This window comes from Podarcis gaigeae (genome assembly GCF_964106915.1).
Source record: "Podarcis gaigeae genome assembly, chromosome: Z".
Classification (NCBI taxonomy): domain Eukaryota; kingdom Metazoa; phylum Chordata; class Lepidosauria; order Squamata; family Lacertidae; genus Podarcis; species Podarcis gaigeae.
Genome location: NC_139691.1, coordinates 13,846,324 through 13,867,039, shown reverse-complemented (window position 1 = coordinate 13,867,039; position 20,716 = coordinate 13,846,324). Strand labels below are relative to the sequence as shown.

Here is a 20,716-nt window from a genome sequence, read left to right as displayed (position 1 = left end):
TACTTGCACTTTGACGTGCTTTCAAACTGCTAGGTTGGCAGGAGCAGACCCTGAGCAATGGGAGCTCACCCTGTCACGGGATTCAAACAGCTGACCTTCTGATCGGCATGTCCTAGGCTCTGTGGTTTAACCCACAGCGCCACCTGCGTCCATCAGATACATGCTTATAATACTGATATTAGCTCTGCCATTTAAGGATATGGCAGGGTAGACATACAAAGTAATTTAATAAAAATGCACAATAGATCTTTTCAGACTCACAGATCGGACCTCTAAGATCCCTGCCCAAAGGGCCGGCTCTTAAATCAATACTACAATTTCCCAGGTCAGCTGGATTTTAATTGAGCTGGGAATTGAGAGCACAAGGCCTTCTACAATCCCCCATCGATTTTTGGCAAGGATCATGTTAGTCTGAATCAAACATCCTGCCAACAAGCATGCCAAGTGGAGCTGGAAAGAAAAGCCTTTGCCAAAACTAAGGTGTTCCGTATTGAACAGGAAATGCAATTACACAGATGAAAAGTGAACAGGACTTTGCAGTGAACCTTCATCTCTGGCCAAAACAGATAATACACAAATAGTTCTCTTCACCCTTTGAGTTCAATATTTACTACCAATATACTGACCATATATTGGCAGCTCAGTGAGAAAGAACCTGCATGGCATGCAGAAAGTCCCAGGTTCAATCCCTGACATCTCCAGTAGCTCTCCGGGGTTCAGGCAGGAGACATTCCCAGCCCTACCCAGAGATACCTGAGACCTTCTGCATGCAAAGCAGGTTTCTCTACCACTGAACTACACTGCTCCCCCCACAACTATTAGGAAGATTCCTTATTTCATGCCAGATTGTTGGTCCAGCTAACTGAGCGCTGTCAGGCAGCAGCTCCCCAGGTGTCCAGACCAGGGTCTCTCCCAGCCCCATCTGGAGATGCCAAGGACTGAACACAGGACTCCTTGCATCCAAAGCGTAGGTCCAACCAATCATATACACAAAGTGGGACAGTTTGGTAACCTCTGCATTGCACGCAGAAAGACCCAGCTTCAACACCAACCTTCTCTAGGTGGGACGGAGAGAGGCCCTTCCCTGAAACCTGGAGATATGCTGCCAGTCAGTGCAGGTAACACTGATGGTCCATCCTGGCATGAGGTTTGTTTCCTACTCTCCTATGGAACGCTGTGATCTATTAAGGTGGAAATGCTGATGAGCAAAACCGAAAGATTGAAAAGGGAGGGTAAGGGGAACAGGTACGTCTTTTTGATCTCAAGTTGTGCATGTTGCTTGCCACGCCCTCCTTATCACTCTACACCAGCCTTCTCTGGCATGGTGCCACCCATACGTTGTTGAATTCTGACTCTCATTATTCTTGGCCACTGACTGCTGGTCAAGAGGGCACCAGGCTGCTCCATTTGCATTCAAAGTGCTTTAGGATAAGTGTTCTACAACCTTGGATCCCCGGGTATTGCTGGACCAAAACTCCCCCAAAAAGAAAGCAAGCACCTACCGGCTGATTTTGCTCCTCTGTCTCCTTCTGGAGAGAGGGGCTCCGGCACCACCATCAGAGACCTCACACCAGGGTTTTGATTGACCATGTAAAAGGGGCAGAGGACTCCATCAGTTGACAGCAGCAGCAGGACCGGTGCTGGGTCCGTGGTTTTATCCTCACCTGCAAAAATGCCACAAACACGCACACACACATCATGACCAGATGTGTTCAGCAGTACCTCCACTTAGTAAGCAGCCCTCAAAACAAGTCCGGGAAGGGACCAGGAAGTTACGTTAGAATGGCAAGAGTTTAAAACTTTACAAAGGGAACTAAGTGCCCAAGATGACTTCTCATGAATAATGCAACATGTATTACAACTCTATTCCATGCATTTCTGTTGTTGTTGTTTAGTCGTTTAGTTGTGTCTGACCGACTCTTCGTGACCCCATGGACCAGAGCACGCCAGGCATTTCTAGTCCACCCTTTTTCCTTTACTTACACAGGACAAATTCCAGTCAGGCAAAAAACAATGTCAGCTGGGGAGAGTCCCATGGGCCAGATGGAGGACTGGAGGGTCACAATTGGCCCCGGGGTCACAGGTTTGCCCATTCTGAATAGCCTCAAGAATCACAGTAAGAAGGTGGGGAAGTACTTTTAGGTACCGTATTTTTTGCTCTATAAGACTCACTTTTTACCTCCTAAAAAGCAAGGGGAAATGTGTGTGCGTCTTATGGAGCGAATGCAGGCTGCGCAGCTATCCCAGAAGCCAGAACAGCAAGAGGGATTGCTGTTTTCACTGCGCAGCGATCCCTCTTGCTGTTCTGGCTTCTGAGATTTTTTCTTGTTTTCCTCCTCCAAAAACTAGGTGTGTCTTGTGGTCTGGTGCGTCTTATAGAGCGAAAAATACTGTATATTAATAGCATCTTCTCAGGACTAATGACCAGCACTAAAGCTCCCTCTACAGCAGGCGTGAAGAAGCTTTAGCCCTCCAGATGTTGCTGAACTACAACTCTCAGCATCCCTGGCCATGCTTGCTAGGGCTGATGGTTCAGTAACATCTGGAGGGCAAAAGGTTCCCCACACCTGGTATAAGAGCGCTGCTGTTTGCTTTATGCTTAACCCAAGAGCAACATTCATATACTTACTAATGGTTATGGGCATGTTGCTGGTGTAATCAATGGCCACGCCTACGGGCAAAGTGTCATCGCTCTTATCTGTGACCGGAAGTTCTGCTCGGCTGGAGTCTTCCAGAACCCACAGCTCCCAGTTGTTCTGTAAGAAGGGTTAGTTTAATTAGTACTAGGAATCAGGATCTTGGTCTATCTAGCACAGTATTGTCTACACTGACTAACAACAACTCCCTACGGTTTCAAGCAGGGAGCATCTTCCAACGCTACCTGGAGATCCTGGGAATTGAACCTGGGGCCTTGTCAAAGAGATGCTCTGCTACTGAGCTATGGCCGCTCCCAATTGGCTCTGTGCTTTGGCAACCTCTGGAATCGTTCCTGCCAGGGAGATCAACTTGTAGGGCTTTTTTTCCACTTTAAAAAAATCACTGTGGCACATGCAGTGGAGAGGGAAATTACTATTATTCCTTGGTTCATTTATAAAGATTTTTATGTACAACCAATTCATATAAGTATCAAGGCAGTATACAGCAATATGTACAAGTGAAACATTATGAAATAAACATTTAAACGCCTGGAATAAAAAATGTTTAAGCAGTTGCATGGGCCTGTTGGCAGAAGAAGGTCTTCAAGAGATGCCTTAAAGTCAAAAGGGTATATCTGATCCACCACCATTGGCGGAGGTGAGTCCATGGTCCACAAAAGCAAGAGCCTCTGAGTAATGTAACTGCTAGCAGGTGAGACTTGGACCTGGCAGCCTAGGGTTCAAATCAATCAAGTTGACTGGGCCAGTCCCTGCCTCTCAGTCTAAACTACCTTACAGGGTTGTTGTGAGGATCAAATGAGGGGGAGAACAATGTACCCCACCTTGAGCTCCTTGGAGGGAAAAAGGTGGTATAAGTGCAATAAATTATTAATAATAATAGATAATCAATGAAATATTCTGTCCCAGTAAGTGCATGGGTTTCAAGGTGACATGAGACTTTGCTATTTCTTGCTGCAGCTGACTTAATAATAACTACCCCTCTGGAACTCTCACTGGGACCTCTGATCTTCTTATAAGGGGCACTTGCTGGGGAAATAGGAAGTGGGATTACCTTGTCTCCTTGCCTTGCGAGGATGCTGACCTCTGTGGAAGCAGCAGATGCTGCAAGGACCAGATCCCTTGAGGAAGGAAACAACAATCACAAATCCATAACCCACTTAAAGCAGCATAAACACCTTTCCCTGTTAGTTTCAAATAACAATCTTTAAATACACCCAGCCCTTTGCTCACCTAATTAATATTAAAGGGGAACTATTCAATGTTGTATGATCGCCATTACTCACCATTCTTCAACGTAGTTAAGGAAGTAGTGATGTTGCCTCTCAGAGCAGCTGCCATAACAGGGCTCCATAAAATTCACAAACAGCTCAGGCCGCTTTTCTTCCTTTTTCTGAATGGGGAGACAGAATGGGGAACTGTGTGGGAGATGCAACATGTGAGGAAAAGTGCCTTAGGGGAGGGGCAGCTCATAAATGACCCTGCAGACGCTGGACATTTATAACATACATAATTGTTTTATGGTTGCAACTGTTTCATAATTACAAGGAGGGGGCCTTCATGATAGCCAGCTGCCAGATTTTATGGCTTCCTTCCTAGAGAAGCTAGACTGACTCCCTTCTTGCTGTTCTCCCCTGGCACGTGAAGGCTGCCTTGTTCCCATGCACTTTGGGGAACTGACTGCTTTTAAGGAAAGTGATTTGAATAGGGCTTTGCTATTTTTTGCTAACAGTATTTTCATAATTTGCGTTTATATAGTTTTAATTCTATTACAGTTTAATTCTTTTTAAACTATTATCTTCTGTATGTTTTTAGCTTTCTGTATTTTATCTGTTTTGCTTTAATTTCTGAAATCCGCCTTGAGTTACAGTGTAGGGAAAAAGCAGGATATAAAGAATGCATTATTATATAACACAAACTGCCATCATTCCTGAACACAGGCCATGCTGGCTGGGGCTGATGGAAGCTGGAGTCCCTACAGTGCGTGGAAGGTCAAGAGTCCCACACCTCTGGCCAAAAGTATGATGAAATGTTTCAATAACCACAAAAAGATAGGAACTCCTAAACTGTTTTGCTTAGCTGGGATGCATTCCTAGAATTCTGATCACGCCTCTTGATTGTCTGAAAGGAGGACAGCAAGGATTATTATGAGTGTCCATAGAAACTAGCCTACTATCCGGAGGCAAAATGTACACCCATTGCTCTGCTCGCTTTTGCCGGCAACCCTGCTGCTCACCACTGGCATGTGGTCCCTGGAAGGTTGCTTGGGATGGAATGCGGCCCTCAGGCAGAAAGAAAGTTCCAAACACCCAAGTTAAACCTGTGCATCTAAGAAGTAGGCATCTAACACCTGTTTGTATGGGGACTTGGCAAGCAAAACTGACACTCGCAGAAGTGTGGAGCCTGCTGTGGTTGCTGAATGCTTCAACTTCCATGCCAAGTTTGACTAAATGGTTTCTATGAAGTGGGATTCTACATCTCGGGTCACTACTTTTTTTATTGTTCTGAAGCAAGAGCCTAACATGCGGGAAGACACAGCAGCACAAACCAGGGACAAAGACCTGGCAAAATTGTGAGAATGACGGTAGGCAGCACAGACTTAGAAATCAAAGACAAGAGAAAAAGAGGTTGCTTCCCCAGCGCTTCCTCTCTTCACGTACAGGAAGCACAGCCATCACCACTTCCGGTGCAGCTTCCAAGATCCCATCCGCAGCCGCATATACGATAGTGAAGACATAAGTGCTGACCCACAACACATCCAAGACTGCAAAACAGAAATGTGAGTAAACTTGGGTTGTCGGGTTTTTTGCTTTTGTTTTTCTCAAGAGGCACTCATTATTATTATTATTATTATTATTATTATTATTATTATTATTATTATTATTGTTATTGTTATTACTTACACAGGAACATAGGGTTGTATGCAAGCTTGGTCCTACTCAGAGTAGGCCCATTGAAATAAATGAACCTGTGAAGAAGTCAGTTGGATACATCCCACTGGAAGCTGCCTTATGTCAAGTCAGATCACTGGTCCATATAGCTCATTATTGTCTGCCAGTGACTTTCCAGGATTTCAGGCAGGAGACATTCACAGCCCCACCTGGAGATACTGGGGGACTGAGCTTGGGACCTTCGGCATGCAAAGCAGATGCCCTTCCACTGAGTTATGCTGCTTTCCCCTCATGCTAGGAAGCTTCCCAATATCATGTCAGATCATAGATCCAGCTAACTGAGTGCTGCCTACAATAACTGGCAGCAGCACTCCAGGGTTTCAGTCTCTCTCAGCCCCACCTGGAGATGAACATGGGATTTCTGGAGTAAAAAGCATATGTCCATCCAATGAGCTATATGGGAAGAGGGATATCTTGGTGGTACAGCACCTGCTTTGCATGCAGAAAGCCCCAGGTTGAATCCCCAGCATTTCCAGGTATGGCTGGGAGGCACCCCAGCCTGAAATCCCAGACAGTTGCTGCCAGTTAGAGTAAGCAATACTAAACTTTGTGGATTAACAGTCTGACTTGGTATAATGCAGCTGGTTGGTTCCTTTATGTGTTCATTAACACTGTGTACTGTCTGAAGACAGAAGGATCTAGGACACTGGAAACCTTCCCTACAGAGGGCTGCATCCAGCAAAGTTCTTCTCAAGTAGACACACTGAAGTTAATCTGCCTAATTTAGTCATCTCCATCAATTTCAAAGGGGCTGCTGTGAGTACAACAGTTTTGTTGCTGTGTTAATCTTAGGGAACAAGACGTATAAAGAACTTCAAGTTTCAATTACAAATATACAAATTAAAAATTTAACGTAACAGATGTGATAATAAGACCAAGGACTGCATTTTTTTTTCAAAAGAAAGGACGGCATTATCAAATCTTTGCACTATAATTATGTAACTGTGCTACATTAACAACCCTGACAACTAAATTACAGGAGATTAAATATTAATCCATACTGTAAATGGGATTGGTATAAAAAAAATACTACTTAGTATTTTGAGCGAAACACCTGTCAGATTTATTTTTAAACACGGGAGATTCAACTAGTCAAAAACAAGCATCTCACATTCCACAATATGCCTGAATTTCATGGGTGGGCAAATTCTAGGCACATACATAAGTGAAACACTGATTACATGATGCATCTGTACTACTGTAATATCAATCGGTCAAAACGCCAAATTTTAGGAAACACAGTACCTTTGACAGGATTATCTGAATCATAGAATGGAGGACAGGGAATTGTTTTCTTCTCCTGCAGGTTCTGAAAAAGTAAAAGAATGAGCGTGATTAGAATACCCTAAATTTAATGATATTGGGGGGGGGGGGTTTAAAGTATTCTATCTACAATGCAACACTTCATATCACACATGCAATAATAAATCAAAAACACCCTGAATTTATACAAGCACTTTCAAAAAAATGTCCAAAGCGTTTAAGCTGCCATGGTTCAGTGATCTGATGACATGGTACATTTCACTCAGTACTGTCTGCTCTGTGGATGATGAACCTGAAGCCCTCCAGATGTTCTTGGACTATTAACTCCCAGTATCCCCTGACCACTGGCCATGATAGATGGAGCTGATGGAAGATGGAATACAACAGGGGTCAGCAAATCTTTTTAGCAAGGGGCCAGTCTACTGTCCCTCAGAACTTGTGGGGGGCCGGAAATGAACAAATTCCTATGCCCCACAAATAACCCAGTGATGCATTTCAAATAAAAGGACACATTCTACTCATGTAAAAACATGCTGATTCCCGGGCCAGATTTAGAAGGCGAATAGGCTGGATCCGGCCCCCGCACTTTCATTTGCCTACCCATGGAATACAACAACAGCTGGAGGGGTATGAGTTCCCTATCCCTAATCTGCTCTCAATGGGAGCAATGCTCCAAGATTTCAGGCACAGGCATTTTGTAGCTGAAGATCCCTCTAAGGAAAGATTGTTGGCATCAAATGTGGGCACTCTTTTGCATCAAAGCCATGTGACCTCCGGCTTAATTATGGGCATGGTCCCAATTCACCTATATCAGAGATGAACATCATCATGGGAGAGTTGTTTCCAGCAACCCCATCCTTTGCCCTTGGAAGCCTTATAAGCTGCTGCTACAGCAGAGGGACTGTAAGCAACATCATAGGAGTGGTGTTTCTAGGACTAAGGTGAAACTATGAAGCTTCCTTGTTGTTTTTGCTATTGCATGCTGCATGGTACTTGTTATATTTATAGTACTGAAATGTGGGCTTTTGGTATATTATATTTTTGTAGTGCTGTGTTATTATGAAGGTTTTTGTAGTGTTCGTTCGAAACGAATTCCTGTTTCTTTGTTGTAAGCAGCTTTGAGCATGATTTTTTTGTAGAAGAGCGGCAAACAAATAAAATGAAAGAAAATTAATTAATCTTAGGCCCAGGGACCAAATGCAGTCCTCCAAGCCTATTTTTTGTCCTCAGGGTTCACCCCAAACCATACCCCTTACTAGCCCTCTTTTCCCCTTGTGATTTTGCCTGGCTAGAATATGACAGGTGCACAGCTATGCATTCATAGTGCATGGCTTATCGCTAAGAATCCTTAGAACCATTGTTTACCCCAACAGAGCCACAGTTCCCATGATTCCTTGGGGAAGGGGGGAAGAAACCATGTGTTTTAAATGCATGGTGCATATGCAGCCTTGCGCTCCTAAACTTCTTGATTGCCTGGATGGTGAATAGAGAGGAGTGTGAAGGCATGAAAAAACTAGCTTACTATACAAAAGCAAAATTCTCACTCTACCTGGCGGTGCCGGTGACTAAACCTGGGGCCTACTGCATGCAAAATGGATGCTCAAGCTCTAGAATACAGCCCTTCCCAGGCATGTACTTCTGCTACCCTTATGCTTAAGACCCCATCTTCTGAACTGTGAATTGGGAGAACAAAACAGAAAAGAACCAAGAGGGAGAAGCAGGAGGAGGCAGATCATTATAGGCCAAATAGAACAAAACAGACTTACAGGGAGATACTGGACCACTGTGCCATTCTGCTTGCCTACAGCCAGCTGCTTTCCTTTAGGACTCCAACACACTAAAGGGGTGGGTGGGAGAAAAGCAAGCAGGCATCATTAAGTGGTTGCAAAGAAAATAGCAACAACAAAACCAGCCAGTGCAATTTGGCAAATGGCTTAAATTGCCCTCTCAAGTGTTATTCAAACACGACAATCTCAAATTTGGAATGCAATATTGTCCATTCAGTATGAAGGTGCGGCCAACGATGGTCTCAGGAGAGCTTACCCTACAGCAGGAGAGGGGAAATGTTGGCCCTCTAGATGCTGAACAGCAGCTCCCATCAGCCTAGCAAGCACAGCCAATGACCAGGGGTGGGTGATAGTTGGAGTTCAGCAACATTGGGAGGGCCAAAGGTTCCTTATGAGATACCCTTGTTTGCAATTGTCCATATGGCACATTCAGGCTTACTTTGAGCTGTACACCTAAAATATATGTAAATCGTAACTCCAATTCAGCTGATTTATAACAGGGATTTCTGCATCAGTCTAAAAGTCATGTTACCAACCTGATGTAACAGCCACTGAAGCGGGAAGAGTTGCATAGATCTTCACGGAATCTGCCACCTGCAGGACTGAGACGCTTCCATCAGACAGACAGACGGCCAGCATGGAGGCATTCATTGGGTTCCATTTCAAGTCATTGACCATCGCCCCAGCCATCTTCTGATAGGCAAAGGGGCGTTTTTGCTGCTTAGCCTATTAGAAAGAAATGTATGTTTGTTAGACTGTATCCGTATGAGCAAAGACACCTGCTTTCAGTAGAGTCAAATCACTGGCCCATCATACTCTCCAAGACCTGAAGGAAAGTGATGTTTTCACTAACCTAAGCTCTTATCAGTGGTAGAGTTCAGAAGTAATGATGAGCTGCAGATTACTGCAGGACTGGAGGATCTTTTTATACAGAGAGCCACATTCCATTCTGGATAACCTTCCAGGGGGCACGTATCAGTAGTGGGCATGGCTTGAGGCAAAAGCGCACAGAGTAATGGATATATACAGTGGGTTACATTCCAGCCGTGCAAAAGTCAGAGCCTTTTACATGTGCTGCCCCCCGTATCTTCAGCCATGCAAGCAAGAGTCATTATCACAGCTCATGGACAACTTCCAGCCAGGCAAAAGCACTTCACACACACTTCATCCCGCCCCTGCTGGAACAGCCACAAGGAAGAGACTGGAATCTTCTGCTCCCTTTTTGATTAACCGCAGTTTACTATCACACATGAATACTACACTGTGGTAGTGTTCCTCCCAATTTTTAATTAACCATGGTTTAGCATTACATCTGAATCCTAAAGTGTGGTTATGCTTCATTAGGGCTTGCTGAAGCTCTCCAGTTTCAAAACTCATAGCAAAACACACCATGGAGTGAGGGTTGGGGGGGTGGTTTCCAAGTTTGCTTTTAAACCATGCAACTTACCTGATTCACAAAGGTGCGAACATCGAAAAAGCCAATGAAGGACCCAACTTCACTGGAAGCCATGCAGACAGAGAGTGTGAGGTTATCACAGCTGAGTGCCAAGTGATGCACACAGAACTTCGTGGGAACGAAAAGACTCTGGACATTCTCAACTTAAAAAAAAATGAAGAGGAGCACCAGGGAGGGAAAAAACCAACAATAAATTATTTAAAAGGTAGTTGGAGGCCTGAACTAATCCAATACTGCCCTATTTGTCTATTAAGATCAGCTGGGGATGCCCTGCTTGTTATTTCAACCTGTTGGGCAGCAGAGCTGGGAGATGTCTGGTTTTCAACATCGTAATATACCGATATATCACAATGTCTGAAATAAGAAGAAAGGAGCGAATAAGGTGGGAAGGAAGAAGCAGCCACGTGTTGACTCCTGGATATGGACTTCAAACTGGTTTTGGATGATACATTGCACAGCCCTAGTGTTCTAATCTGGAGCGAGGGATGAGGCAGCCAACTTGCTTGGGTAAAGGTGCAGACAGGCAGGCAAGCACCTTCTCAAGTTCCCACTGCCAAGGCAGGCAGCTGGGCTGCAGAGGGAGGAATTGGGCCTCTCACTGTGGGTGAACATCAGATGGACTTGCAAGTGTCACTCAAGAGTGAAATGTGCAGAGATGGTGGCAGCCAAGATGTGAGCAAGGATTTACGATATATTGCCAGGTGAAAAATTCTGAAACTGTTATCATGATCTGGACTTCAAACCAGTTTGGGGCACTGCTTTGATATATCGCCCAGCCCTACCGGACAGGCACTATTAATGCAAGACATTCTGAATGGCACCCTCATAGAATACAGAACTCCCTTGCAAATGGAAAGTGTCACAATGTGAAAACCTTTATGGTTTACTCAAGCCTTTGGAATGTAATATACCTTCTTGCCAATGCCACTACTTTATGTGTTGTTAATGTTATTTATTGTTATGCTGTATTTGTAAACTGCATTGCCCAGCCATGCTCCTGTTGGGAAGGTTAGGACATAAGTAAAGGGAAATAAATACAGAGATACATAATAAACCCCTGATCCCAGCATTCTAAGACAACACTAAGCTAGGATCTACACACTCTCCCCTTTTGTGATTCCCAGCAACAGGTATTCACAGTGATTCACACACATTGTCTCAGTAAACATTACAACGGTAGATGGTTGGCCAATGTTATTTCCCCTGCACCAGTTTGGCAGGTTAGAAAATGCAGGCTTACTTAGGGCAACCAAGTTAATGAATGAGGCAACAGTTGAATGCAGACTTCCAGATGTTTAGCTGTCCCTTACCCACAATGCTACATGAGCCCAAATAGGTAAAAAAACACACCAGAGGAATCATGGGGGGGGGGGGGAACATATAAATTAAAAGCATATGCAGATGATCTTGTAATAACAGTGGAGGACCCTAAGAACTCTCTGCCAAAAGTCCTAGAAAAGAATACAGAACTTTGGGCAGGTGGAAGGTTTTAAGTAGAATAAAAATAAGATAAAGCTGATAGTGAAAAATGTACCAAAAGAGGGCAGGGAAAGAATTACAGCAAAATATAGAAATAGAGATTCATAAAAAAGTTAAATATTTAGGAATTTGGTTGACAACTAAAAATATTAACATCATTAAAGATAATTATGAAAAAAATTGGAATGAAATAAAAAGGAATCTAGAAGTATGCGGAAGAATGAATTTATCACTGTTAGGAAGAATTGCGGTGATCAAGATGAACGTATTGCCAAAAATGTTATTTTTATTCCAGTCAGTACTGGTTATAAGTAATGCAGCATGCTTCAAGAAATGACAAAGGGATATTACAAAATTCATCTGGAAAGGGAAAAACCAAGAATAAAACATAAATTACTTACAGATAGTAAAGACAGAGGTGGTTTTTCCCTTCCAGATATTAAATTATATTATGAAGCTGGATCCGGGGCTGGATCAAAATGGAAAATACAGATTTGTTAGATCTTGAAGATCATGACAACAGATTTGGATGGCATGCATACTTGTGGTATGAGAAAGGGAAAGTTCATAAAGCATTCCATAATTATATAATTAGGAGATCACTTTTAAAAGTCTGGGAAAGGTACAAAGATTTATTAGAACAAAAGACTCCATGGTGGTTGTCTCCAATGGAAGCAACATCGATTAAAAAATAAATAGGAGAGGAAAATGGCTTGCATATAGAGATCTATTAATAGAAACAGAAGAGAAATTAAAAATAAAAGAATTTGAAGAGATCAGAGAACATTTTAATGACTGGTTACAATATTTTCAAGTAAATGAGGTCTTCAAAGAAGATAAAAAGAAAGGATTTAGTTATACTTTATCTAGATTTCAAAGAGAAATTATAGAGGATAATACCAAATTATTGAAGAAGATGTATAATTTAATATTAGAATGGGAAACCAAAGATGAAGAGGTTAAATGTGTAATGATTAAATGGGCACAAGATGTAGGATATAACTTACAAATCAAAGACTGGGGGAAATTATGGAAAGTTGATTTAAAATTCACCGCATGTACAACTTTGAAAGAGAATTATATGAAAATGATGTACCGATGGTTTTTAACTCCTGGCAAACTGCCAAAAATGTATAGAACAAGTGCAAATAAGTGCTGGAAGTGTATAGAGAAAGAAGGTATGCTTTACCACATGTAGTGGAACTGTAAAGTAATTAAAAGTTATTGGGAAATGATATATAATGAAATGAAGATGATGTTTAAAGTAACCTTTGTTAAAAAACCAGAAGCTTTTCTGTTGGGTATAATAGGACAGGAACTACCAAAAGAGCGGAAGAAGTTATTTATGTACGCTACAACGGCGGCTCAAATTCTACTAGCCCAAAAACGGAAGGACAACAAGATACCAACGAAAGAAGAATGGCAAGTCAACCTTATGGAATATGCAGAAATGGCGAAACTAATGGAAAGAATCAGAGACAATGATAATGAAGAATTTAAAAAAGACTGGGAACCTTTTATGTTGTATTTATAGAAATACTGTAAAGATACGGACTCACTAGCAGGGTTTGGTTAAACACTTACAAGTAAGAAAAGAAGATCAAAGGTTAAGTAAGGGCAACATGGAATGAAATTGACTATAAGATGTAATTATGAAGGAAAACTTGGTATAAAACTGAAAAGAAAATAAGAGCATTAAGGTATATTATAAAAATAAGATAATAATTAAGCAGAAGTAGTAAATATTTAAAGAACCAGAAGGGGAAGTTGAGGGAAGTCACGAGGGGGGAGGGTTCTTTTTCTTATATGTGACAAATGTTATATTGTGTTGTTTGGTTGAATATAAAATTGTAAAAATCCAAAAGGAAAAAAAGAAAGGGGGAGGGAGAAAATAAAGAAAATGGAGACTTACTTAGGGCAACCAAGTTAATGAATGAGGCAACAGTTGAATGCAGACTTCCAGATGTTTAGCTCAGTCCCTTACCCACTATGCTACATGAGCCCAAATAGGTAAAAAAAACAAACCCAGCTCTATAATTTGTAAAGGATATTTGCCACCCCAAAGCTTATGATGGGTATTCAAAGCAGAACAAGTGAGTTTATGCTTAATGCTAAAAAATACAGCTCTATAGGTAAAAATTAAGGAAGACTGGGGATGAGATTGGGGAAAGATAAAAAACTTACCTATTTTATTAGGAGAATCCCCCATTGGAATCTGCATTAGAAGATTTTTTGTCTGGAAGATCTGCAATCCAGCTGCACAGCCAGCAAATAGTAATCCATATTTGTTGGATACAGCAAGAAGATTGGAACGCTCTTTGGGGAGTTCATCAGGAGCATCAAAGATCCGTACTTTCTTCAATGCCCTGAACTTAAAATCCTGTGGCACATTCATAGATTAAAAAAAATATGTGCAGGCTAAATCTAAATGCATCAGTTTATTCAAATATGACATAGAACTCAACCAAAACCTTGATTATTTAATTACACAAATGCTTCTAAGACTTGTTTGCTCCCCACTCCTCAGTGACCCAGCTACTAAAAGGAGATTGGAAGCATCTACTTCCACTATGAATCTAACGGAAGCTCTTTGTTACATCTAAAGTTTGGGAAACTGTGGTTAGTTCCAGCCAGCTAGGGATCATGATTTGAACCTGGCTTGTTTGAATTAACCATAGCTTAAATTAACAGTCCCCCCCCAAAAAATTTGAACACAACAGGAAACTCTGATTAGTTTAACAGAGGAAGCGTCCTCTCTCCTTCTTACATCACAGTAAAGGAAGAGAGAAGGGGTTTGAGTCCCAGTGTCAATTCATAGTTTAGCATCATGTCTAAAAAGATAACAAGTCTACTGAATGGCTCAGAGTTTTTGCTCATGCACCTGATTTAGCAAAACTAGTAAATGCCTAGCCCTTTAGTTTGTGATGATAAACTGTTCAAAACGGTTCTAGATTTCTGTTTTATATTGACTGTTTCAATTTTAAAGCTTTATCCTGTGGTTTAAATTTCCTCACTACAGGCTGTGTTTTGTCAAAACAGCATCAGATAATAGCTAAAGATGAAGGGTTTTCCCCACTGCTGCAGTTAGAACATAAATGGAGGCCACTAGCCTCTTACCATGCCAACTAAACAACAGGCTAGTAACTTTTGGAAGCTCTTTTACAAGGCTGTCTTAGCCGTTGCTCCAATCTTCTCTTGGTAGAGCACTCAGAGCAACCTATAGCACAGAAGAAATATACTGGGGTGGGTGGAAACACCTAAACAAATTTCAACACCTGAACAAATTTCTATGGCCTTATTTACAAGGCTGCAATAATGAAACCCTTATAGCTGTCTTGTAAACAGACCCACAGAACGTACTAGCCTGCCAATTATTTTACCAGTCTCTTGGGGCCTGGGCAGAGAAGAAACAGAGTGCAGTATTTCCAGTGGAAGTGAAGGATATAAGACAAGCTGGATCAGGCCAGTGGTCCTTCAAGCCCAGCATCCTGTTCTCACAGTGGCCAACCAGATACTCCAAGAGTTAATTGGTAAGCAGCACTTGAGCACAAGAGCAACAATTCTCTCCTGTGGTTTCCAGCAACTGGTATTATGAGGCATAATGACTCCCGGCAGTAGAGATAGAACAGACACCATGGGTACCAGGCACTGTCCCTGATGCATTAGCCTGGTCTGCTTTCAAAGCCATCTAAGAAGGGAACTTTCCCTCCTCTAAAAGCTGTTTTGGTTTCTAAGCTGGGCATGCAGGACAGGCACTTCGGCTGGTCCACCTACATGCCATTTCTGGTCACCTGCAGCAATAGCAGGGAGCCCTGGTTGGCCCTGCAGGTATTGCTCCCACCAGCCCCCAGTATGCAAGGCCAGTATGCAAGGCCAATTGCAGTCCTACAAGACACCTGTTTGGACGACCACATCAGTTCTCCATTAGTATCTGTACTGCTGAAGACATTTTCTTTTATCATTCTGCACCTAGCTATTATTACTGAAAATAAATAAAAATATATATTTAAAAAATGTTAGCCATTCCTGGATAGCGCTTAAATGCATGGCTAGTTTACATAACTTGCTCTGAATTTCCTGACACAGACACACAATTTCAAAAATTAAAAAACTGAAACAGACTAAGATTATCTACGCTTTCTAAGCATTGTGAACTTTCACAACATCCATGTAAGGTAAGCCACTTATTTTAACGGCACAAACACAACAGGGTAAAATACAATATTAACATAACAGGTGCAATTGGAGGAAATGTTGGGCCCCCCTTCCCACTCACCTTCATCTCCCTCTCGGGAATTACATCCATGTCGTCCCCCATGACAGAGCCTCGGACGAAGACTTACAACGAAGCCAACCGGTGCGGCAGGAGGACTTCGCGCGCTACCTCAAATCACATTCCCTGCCTCTTATAAACCAGGATGGGAAGCAAAGGAGAGGTAACATCCGCTTCCGGGGAACAGAAGAAGCCCACAACGGGAACTTCCGGCGACGCTCTAGGCGTGCACCCGCCGTCTTGGTTCCTTTGCTCGAAGCCTCTATGTCAAGAACGAGAGCGGGTGGGAAGTTATTTACAGGGCGAACACGAGTCTTTGCGCCTGTTACCATGTTTTGGGAAGGCGCCCGGCCTGTGGGAACTGGGGATATAAGGCGCTGAACGCCTTGTCGGAAAGTGATGCAGTTCTGTTACCTCAATTCCGATGACGTATTAGGCCTTGTTTCAAACCTCCTATTGCAGTAACCATAGAAAAAGAAATTCGGTATCTGACCATAACACTATAGACTCACACAGGGCGGACAGGACTTCTGAGGCTCTTTAGATGTCAGCTTCATATCTAAGGCGGAACGAAGAGCTGCCCTTAGAAAGCTATGAAACCAGGATTTGGTCGTTGTTGTTATGGCACCATTGAATGTGTATTCCAAGGTCCCTACCTTGAGGCACTTACAACATTTTCTGTGAAGATTACGTTCACCTCTCCACACCCGCAAATCGTAGCAGAAAATATAGCAATTCCTACTCTTTCCAATATCACATCCACACTATACAGTATATTTAAAGTACATGACTCCTCCCCTAAAGAGTCCTGGGAACTTGTTTTCACGCATACCCCCCAGAGCTACATTTCCGGCACCCTTAACAAACTCCCCCCCCCCCAAAAAAAAGAAGTTGAAGCTGCACTCTTTTGTGCACTTATGTGGAAATGAAGCTTCATTGAATGGAGTGGGACTTCTGAATAAAGATGGAATGAGGTTGTGCTGTAGACATTTATAAGGATACACCAAAGCAGCAGGAGACTTCTCAACAGAAGAAACTGCCTTACCCAGATTCAGACCTTTGGTTCATCTAGCTTAGTATTGTCTACATTGACTGGCAAGCAGCTCTCTGAGGTTTCAGAAAGAGAATTGCATACCCTCCAACATTTGGGTGATGCAAATTGGGACATGACCCACCCAACCAATGCCTCTCCACCCCATCCACAGATGCATTCAGTGTCCCCCATTTCCCATCAGACACGTCAATGGAAGCCCCTCTCCTTCAGGCCTCCTATCCCTCAGCTCGCTCCCTCTCTTGGGACTCACAACTCCCCGCACTGCACTGACCGACTCTTGTACACCTTTCTCCCACACCCCCATCACCACTTCATTGTTGTTGTTGTTTGCCTCAACAGTGTTATAAAAATTCTAAGGTCTCAAAAATGGAATAAATGTTCGTAAATGTACAAGGCAAACACACACATAAGTATATAAACCATGTGTCTGAAACAGGCTATCCAGAAAATGCAATCAGTAAGGCATTATCAGGTATTCTGATGAAATAAAAAAATTAAGGTTTATATACACACACACACACACACACACACACACGCGATAAATGTTTATAACTGCATATATAAACCACATGTCTGAAACCCCACAGAAAAAGTCCTAAAAGCATTTTGTCCCTCCCAAATTGACCTCAAATATTTCTCTGCAAGGTCGAAGTAAAATGGAAAAGTCTCCCCATTGTTTTTTCCTTCACAAATCCTATCTTAAGGGTATGTCTGTGTATGAATAGGGTGAGCCTGTGACCTGGCTCAGGAACTACCGGTAAGTATTTGTCATTAGTGGGACGCAGGTGGCGCTGTGGGTTAAAGCCTCAGCGCCTAGGACTTGCCGATCGAAAGGTCAGCGGTTCGAATCCCTGTGGCAGGGTGCGCTCCCGCTGCTCGGTCCCAGCGCCTGCCAACTTAGCAGTTCAAAAGCACCTCCGGGTGCAAGTAGATAAATAGGGACCGCTTACCAGCGGGAAGGTAAACGGCGTTTCCGTGTGCAGCTCTGGCTCGCCAGATGCAGCAATGTCACGCTGGCCACGTGACCCGGAAGTGTCTCCGGACAGCGCTGGCCCCTGGCCTCTTAAGTGAGATGGGCGCACAACCCCAGAGTCTGTCAAGACTGGCCCGTATGGGCAGGGGTACCTTTACCTTTACCTTTATTTGTCATTACAAAAGACTGGCCAGGCTCCCCAGGGTATCCAATCAAGTGACCATTAACAAGTCTGCCAGAAAGGAGATAAACACACTCAGATTTCTGTTGTAGTCTGCCCTTTCTGTGATGTAGGTATGATGTATCTGGGCGGTGGTCTTGAGCTACACCCCTTCTGTGGTGTAGGTATGATGTTTCTGGCGGTGGGCTTGGACTCCAGGGCGGGCAATTTAAAATGTCTATAGAAGGGCGGGCACACCTTTGTTCGGGGTCCTCCTCCTTTCCTGCGTGTGAGGGGAGCACCCTGTTGCAACAGAATTAATAAAGATTAGGCTTACGAGCTGCTTTGCTTCTCAATATTCTCTGGTTGGCCTGTGTTATTTTCTCCAGCCAATGGAAAACCTACAAAGGACTCTATAAGGGCTCTTGTGTCCCCCATAAGGGAATAAGGGCAGATTTTTTGTTTATTACACTGGCAAACAGGAGAGAAACAACACTCTCAGATTTCTGCTAGAGACTGCCTCCTTCCATCATGTATGTATGATGTTTGGGGGCTACAGGGTGGGAAATTTCAAAAGTCTTTATAGGAGCTTTCTCACCATTGTTCAGGATTCTCCCTCCTGTGTGTGGTGAGTAGGGACCCTGTTGCAACAGTTTATTTCCTTGAATAAAGATCAGGCTTACTAGCCACGTTGCTTTCAGTATAGTATGGCTGACCTCTGCTTTCTTTCCAACTGATAGAGATCTCCTGAGGGACTCTATACAGGCTCTGGATACCCATAAGGGAATTAGAGGTATTTTTCTTATAACAACAGTCACTTGCTGGCCTCTTTACCAACCCCACCAACTTAGCCACAGTGACTTCTACTTCCTTCCAGCCAAAGTTGTGAGACAGGGGTTTCTGGGAGCTGGCACCACTTGGCCCATGTGGAGGAAGAGAAGGGGGTGATGCATGGGCCCAAGGCGAGAGTGTGACACCATTAAAAAATGCATCTTTGGTCTCACGCTCTGCTAGAGCCAAAACAGGACATCCCAGGATGGAATCAGAAGCTGAAGTGGCTTCTGTAATTCTGGGATATCCCAGGACAGTTAAGCAATATGAAGTCACTCCAACTCTACCTGGAGCTACCAGGGATTGAACCTGGGACCTTTTATGTGCCAAGCAGGTGTTCTATGACCACTAAGCTATGGCCCTTCTGCATGTAACTTATTCCCAAAGCATGCTTCTCTTTCCCCCCAGATATGCTTTATTATTATTATTTTTGACTAGCTATGTGAAAAGGTGAGCCCTATCATTCAAATGGCAAACTCAGGTGGCAAGTGAAGCTAAGCAGAGAACCAAGCAGGGCCACTGGAAACAATAGGGAGGTATGAGCTGCTTGAGAAAATCCCACATTTTTTTGGGGGGGGGGGACTACAGTTCCCAGGATTCTTGGGAATTCTAAATACATTTTGACTCTATGATGTGTACAAAGCCTCAAAATCACCCAGAGATCTAGCAGTCGGTCCCAGTTTGCTCACTTCTGCTTTATACAAACCAGAGTTTTAAGAAAATGATCAAGTTGCTGCTATTAGTATTATTTTATAAGCATTAGATTTTAAAACAACAACTGCTGCCAAAAACTGCAGAGAAAAACACTTAAGAAAAACAGGACAAGGAACCAGTAAAGTTGTGACAACCAGGGAGATGAAATCAACCAGAGTTCAAGATGCCACAAATGTAGAAAATGACAGCAAGGAATACTTGACTTTCAGGAATGCTGGGAGGATCCTCTTGCTGAAAATTGGCTGTTAGGCTGGAGAAGCATTAAATAAGATATGGCGAAGAAGTTTGGGTTTTGCAAATGTAATGCAAGATTGTATTTCCACAGAAATCAACGTGCAAGAAAAAATGAAGCCCTTTTGTGGATGTTGCTTGCCAGATCAGGGCTTTGAATTTAGGAGTATGAAGTAAGATAACTCATTCACTCTTTCGGTGGTTCTTTTGTTTTCAAGCTAAAGGAAGGCTTGTCTTGGCACAAAGGTGTCTTGCTTCTGAGACAGCAAAACAGGTCCTGGTAGAAGCCTAGCTGCAGAATAAGGACAAAGGCACAGCTGGGCAGGGGCAGCCTGCCCTGCTTTGCCTCCTGAGGCAAAATGGGAAGGTGGTGCTGCCCCAAGACCAAAGCCTTGCTTAGCAGAATCAAATGGCACGGCTGCAGTTTCCGGGTTCCGGCAAAATTCAATGAGAGGATCACGAGATCTCGCCAAAACCTGGCTGCAGATGCTTCAACAATGGCAGTGGCAACAGAGGAAAGGCCACACCCTCCCACTATAGGAGAAGTGAGAAGTGGCAGCAACAGCAAGATCTCGAGAGAAGCCGTCGCTTCTCCTCAATTCTCCGTCACCTTCGCGAAACACACATGGCCTCAATATCTTGGGTCAGCAGTGGAGTCTTGTCCATTGAAGCAAATGGGGCACTGCTCTACAACATGGGATTCTGCTTTCACTTTCACTTTTTTATTTTTTACAACTGACCTATCCTTCTGAGAGGAGGGGGAGGGGGATCCCCTCCAGACTGGTGGTTTTGGGCAGGTGTATTCTTGGGTAGCCATATGTCCAGGGAAACCCAGGCATGTGCTGTTTTGGAGGGCCAACATGCCCATCCAGGCAGATTGTTACATTTTA

General features: G+C 43.4%; 1 protein-coding gene across 16 annotated transcripts in view; it reads right to left on the bottom strand.

Moving 5' to 3' along the window:
• The window catches only part of NUP214 (nucleoporin 214), an 81,040-nt gene extending 64,920 nt beyond the window's left edge, over window positions 1-16,120 (bottom strand). For 12 of the 16 annotated variants that reach the window (XM_083721304.1, XM_083721293.1, XM_083721305.1 and 9 more), the window contains exons 1-11: window positions 15,867-16,120; window positions 13,775-13,970; window positions 10,103-10,254; window positions 9,192-9,381; window positions 8,635-8,705; window positions 6,851-6,914; window positions 5,315-5,418; window positions 3,941-4,047; window positions 3,709-3,775; window positions 2,630-2,756; window positions 1,503-1,664 (exon numbers count right to left, since the gene is read on the bottom strand). In XM_083721304.1, the coding sequence (XP_083577430.1) occupies window positions 1,503-1,664; window positions 2,630-2,756; window positions 3,709-3,775; window positions 3,941-4,047; window positions 5,315-5,418; window positions 6,851-6,914; window positions 8,635-8,705; window positions 9,192-9,381; window positions 10,103-10,254; window positions 13,775-13,970; window positions 15,867-15,908 (1,282 nt within the window). In that variant the 5' untranslated portion in view covers window positions 15,909-16,120. The remainder of the gene's footprint in view (window positions 1-1,502; window positions 1,665-2,629; window positions 2,757-3,708; window positions 3,776-3,940; window positions 4,048-5,314; window positions 5,419-6,850; window positions 6,915-8,634; window positions 8,706-9,191; window positions 9,382-10,102; window positions 10,255-13,774; window positions 13,971-15,866) is intronic. The other 4 variants (XM_083721294.1, XM_083721300.1, XM_083721298.1 and 1 more) reach the window with 1 other exon arrangement.
• Window positions 16,121-20,716: the final 4,596 nt, after the last annotated feature.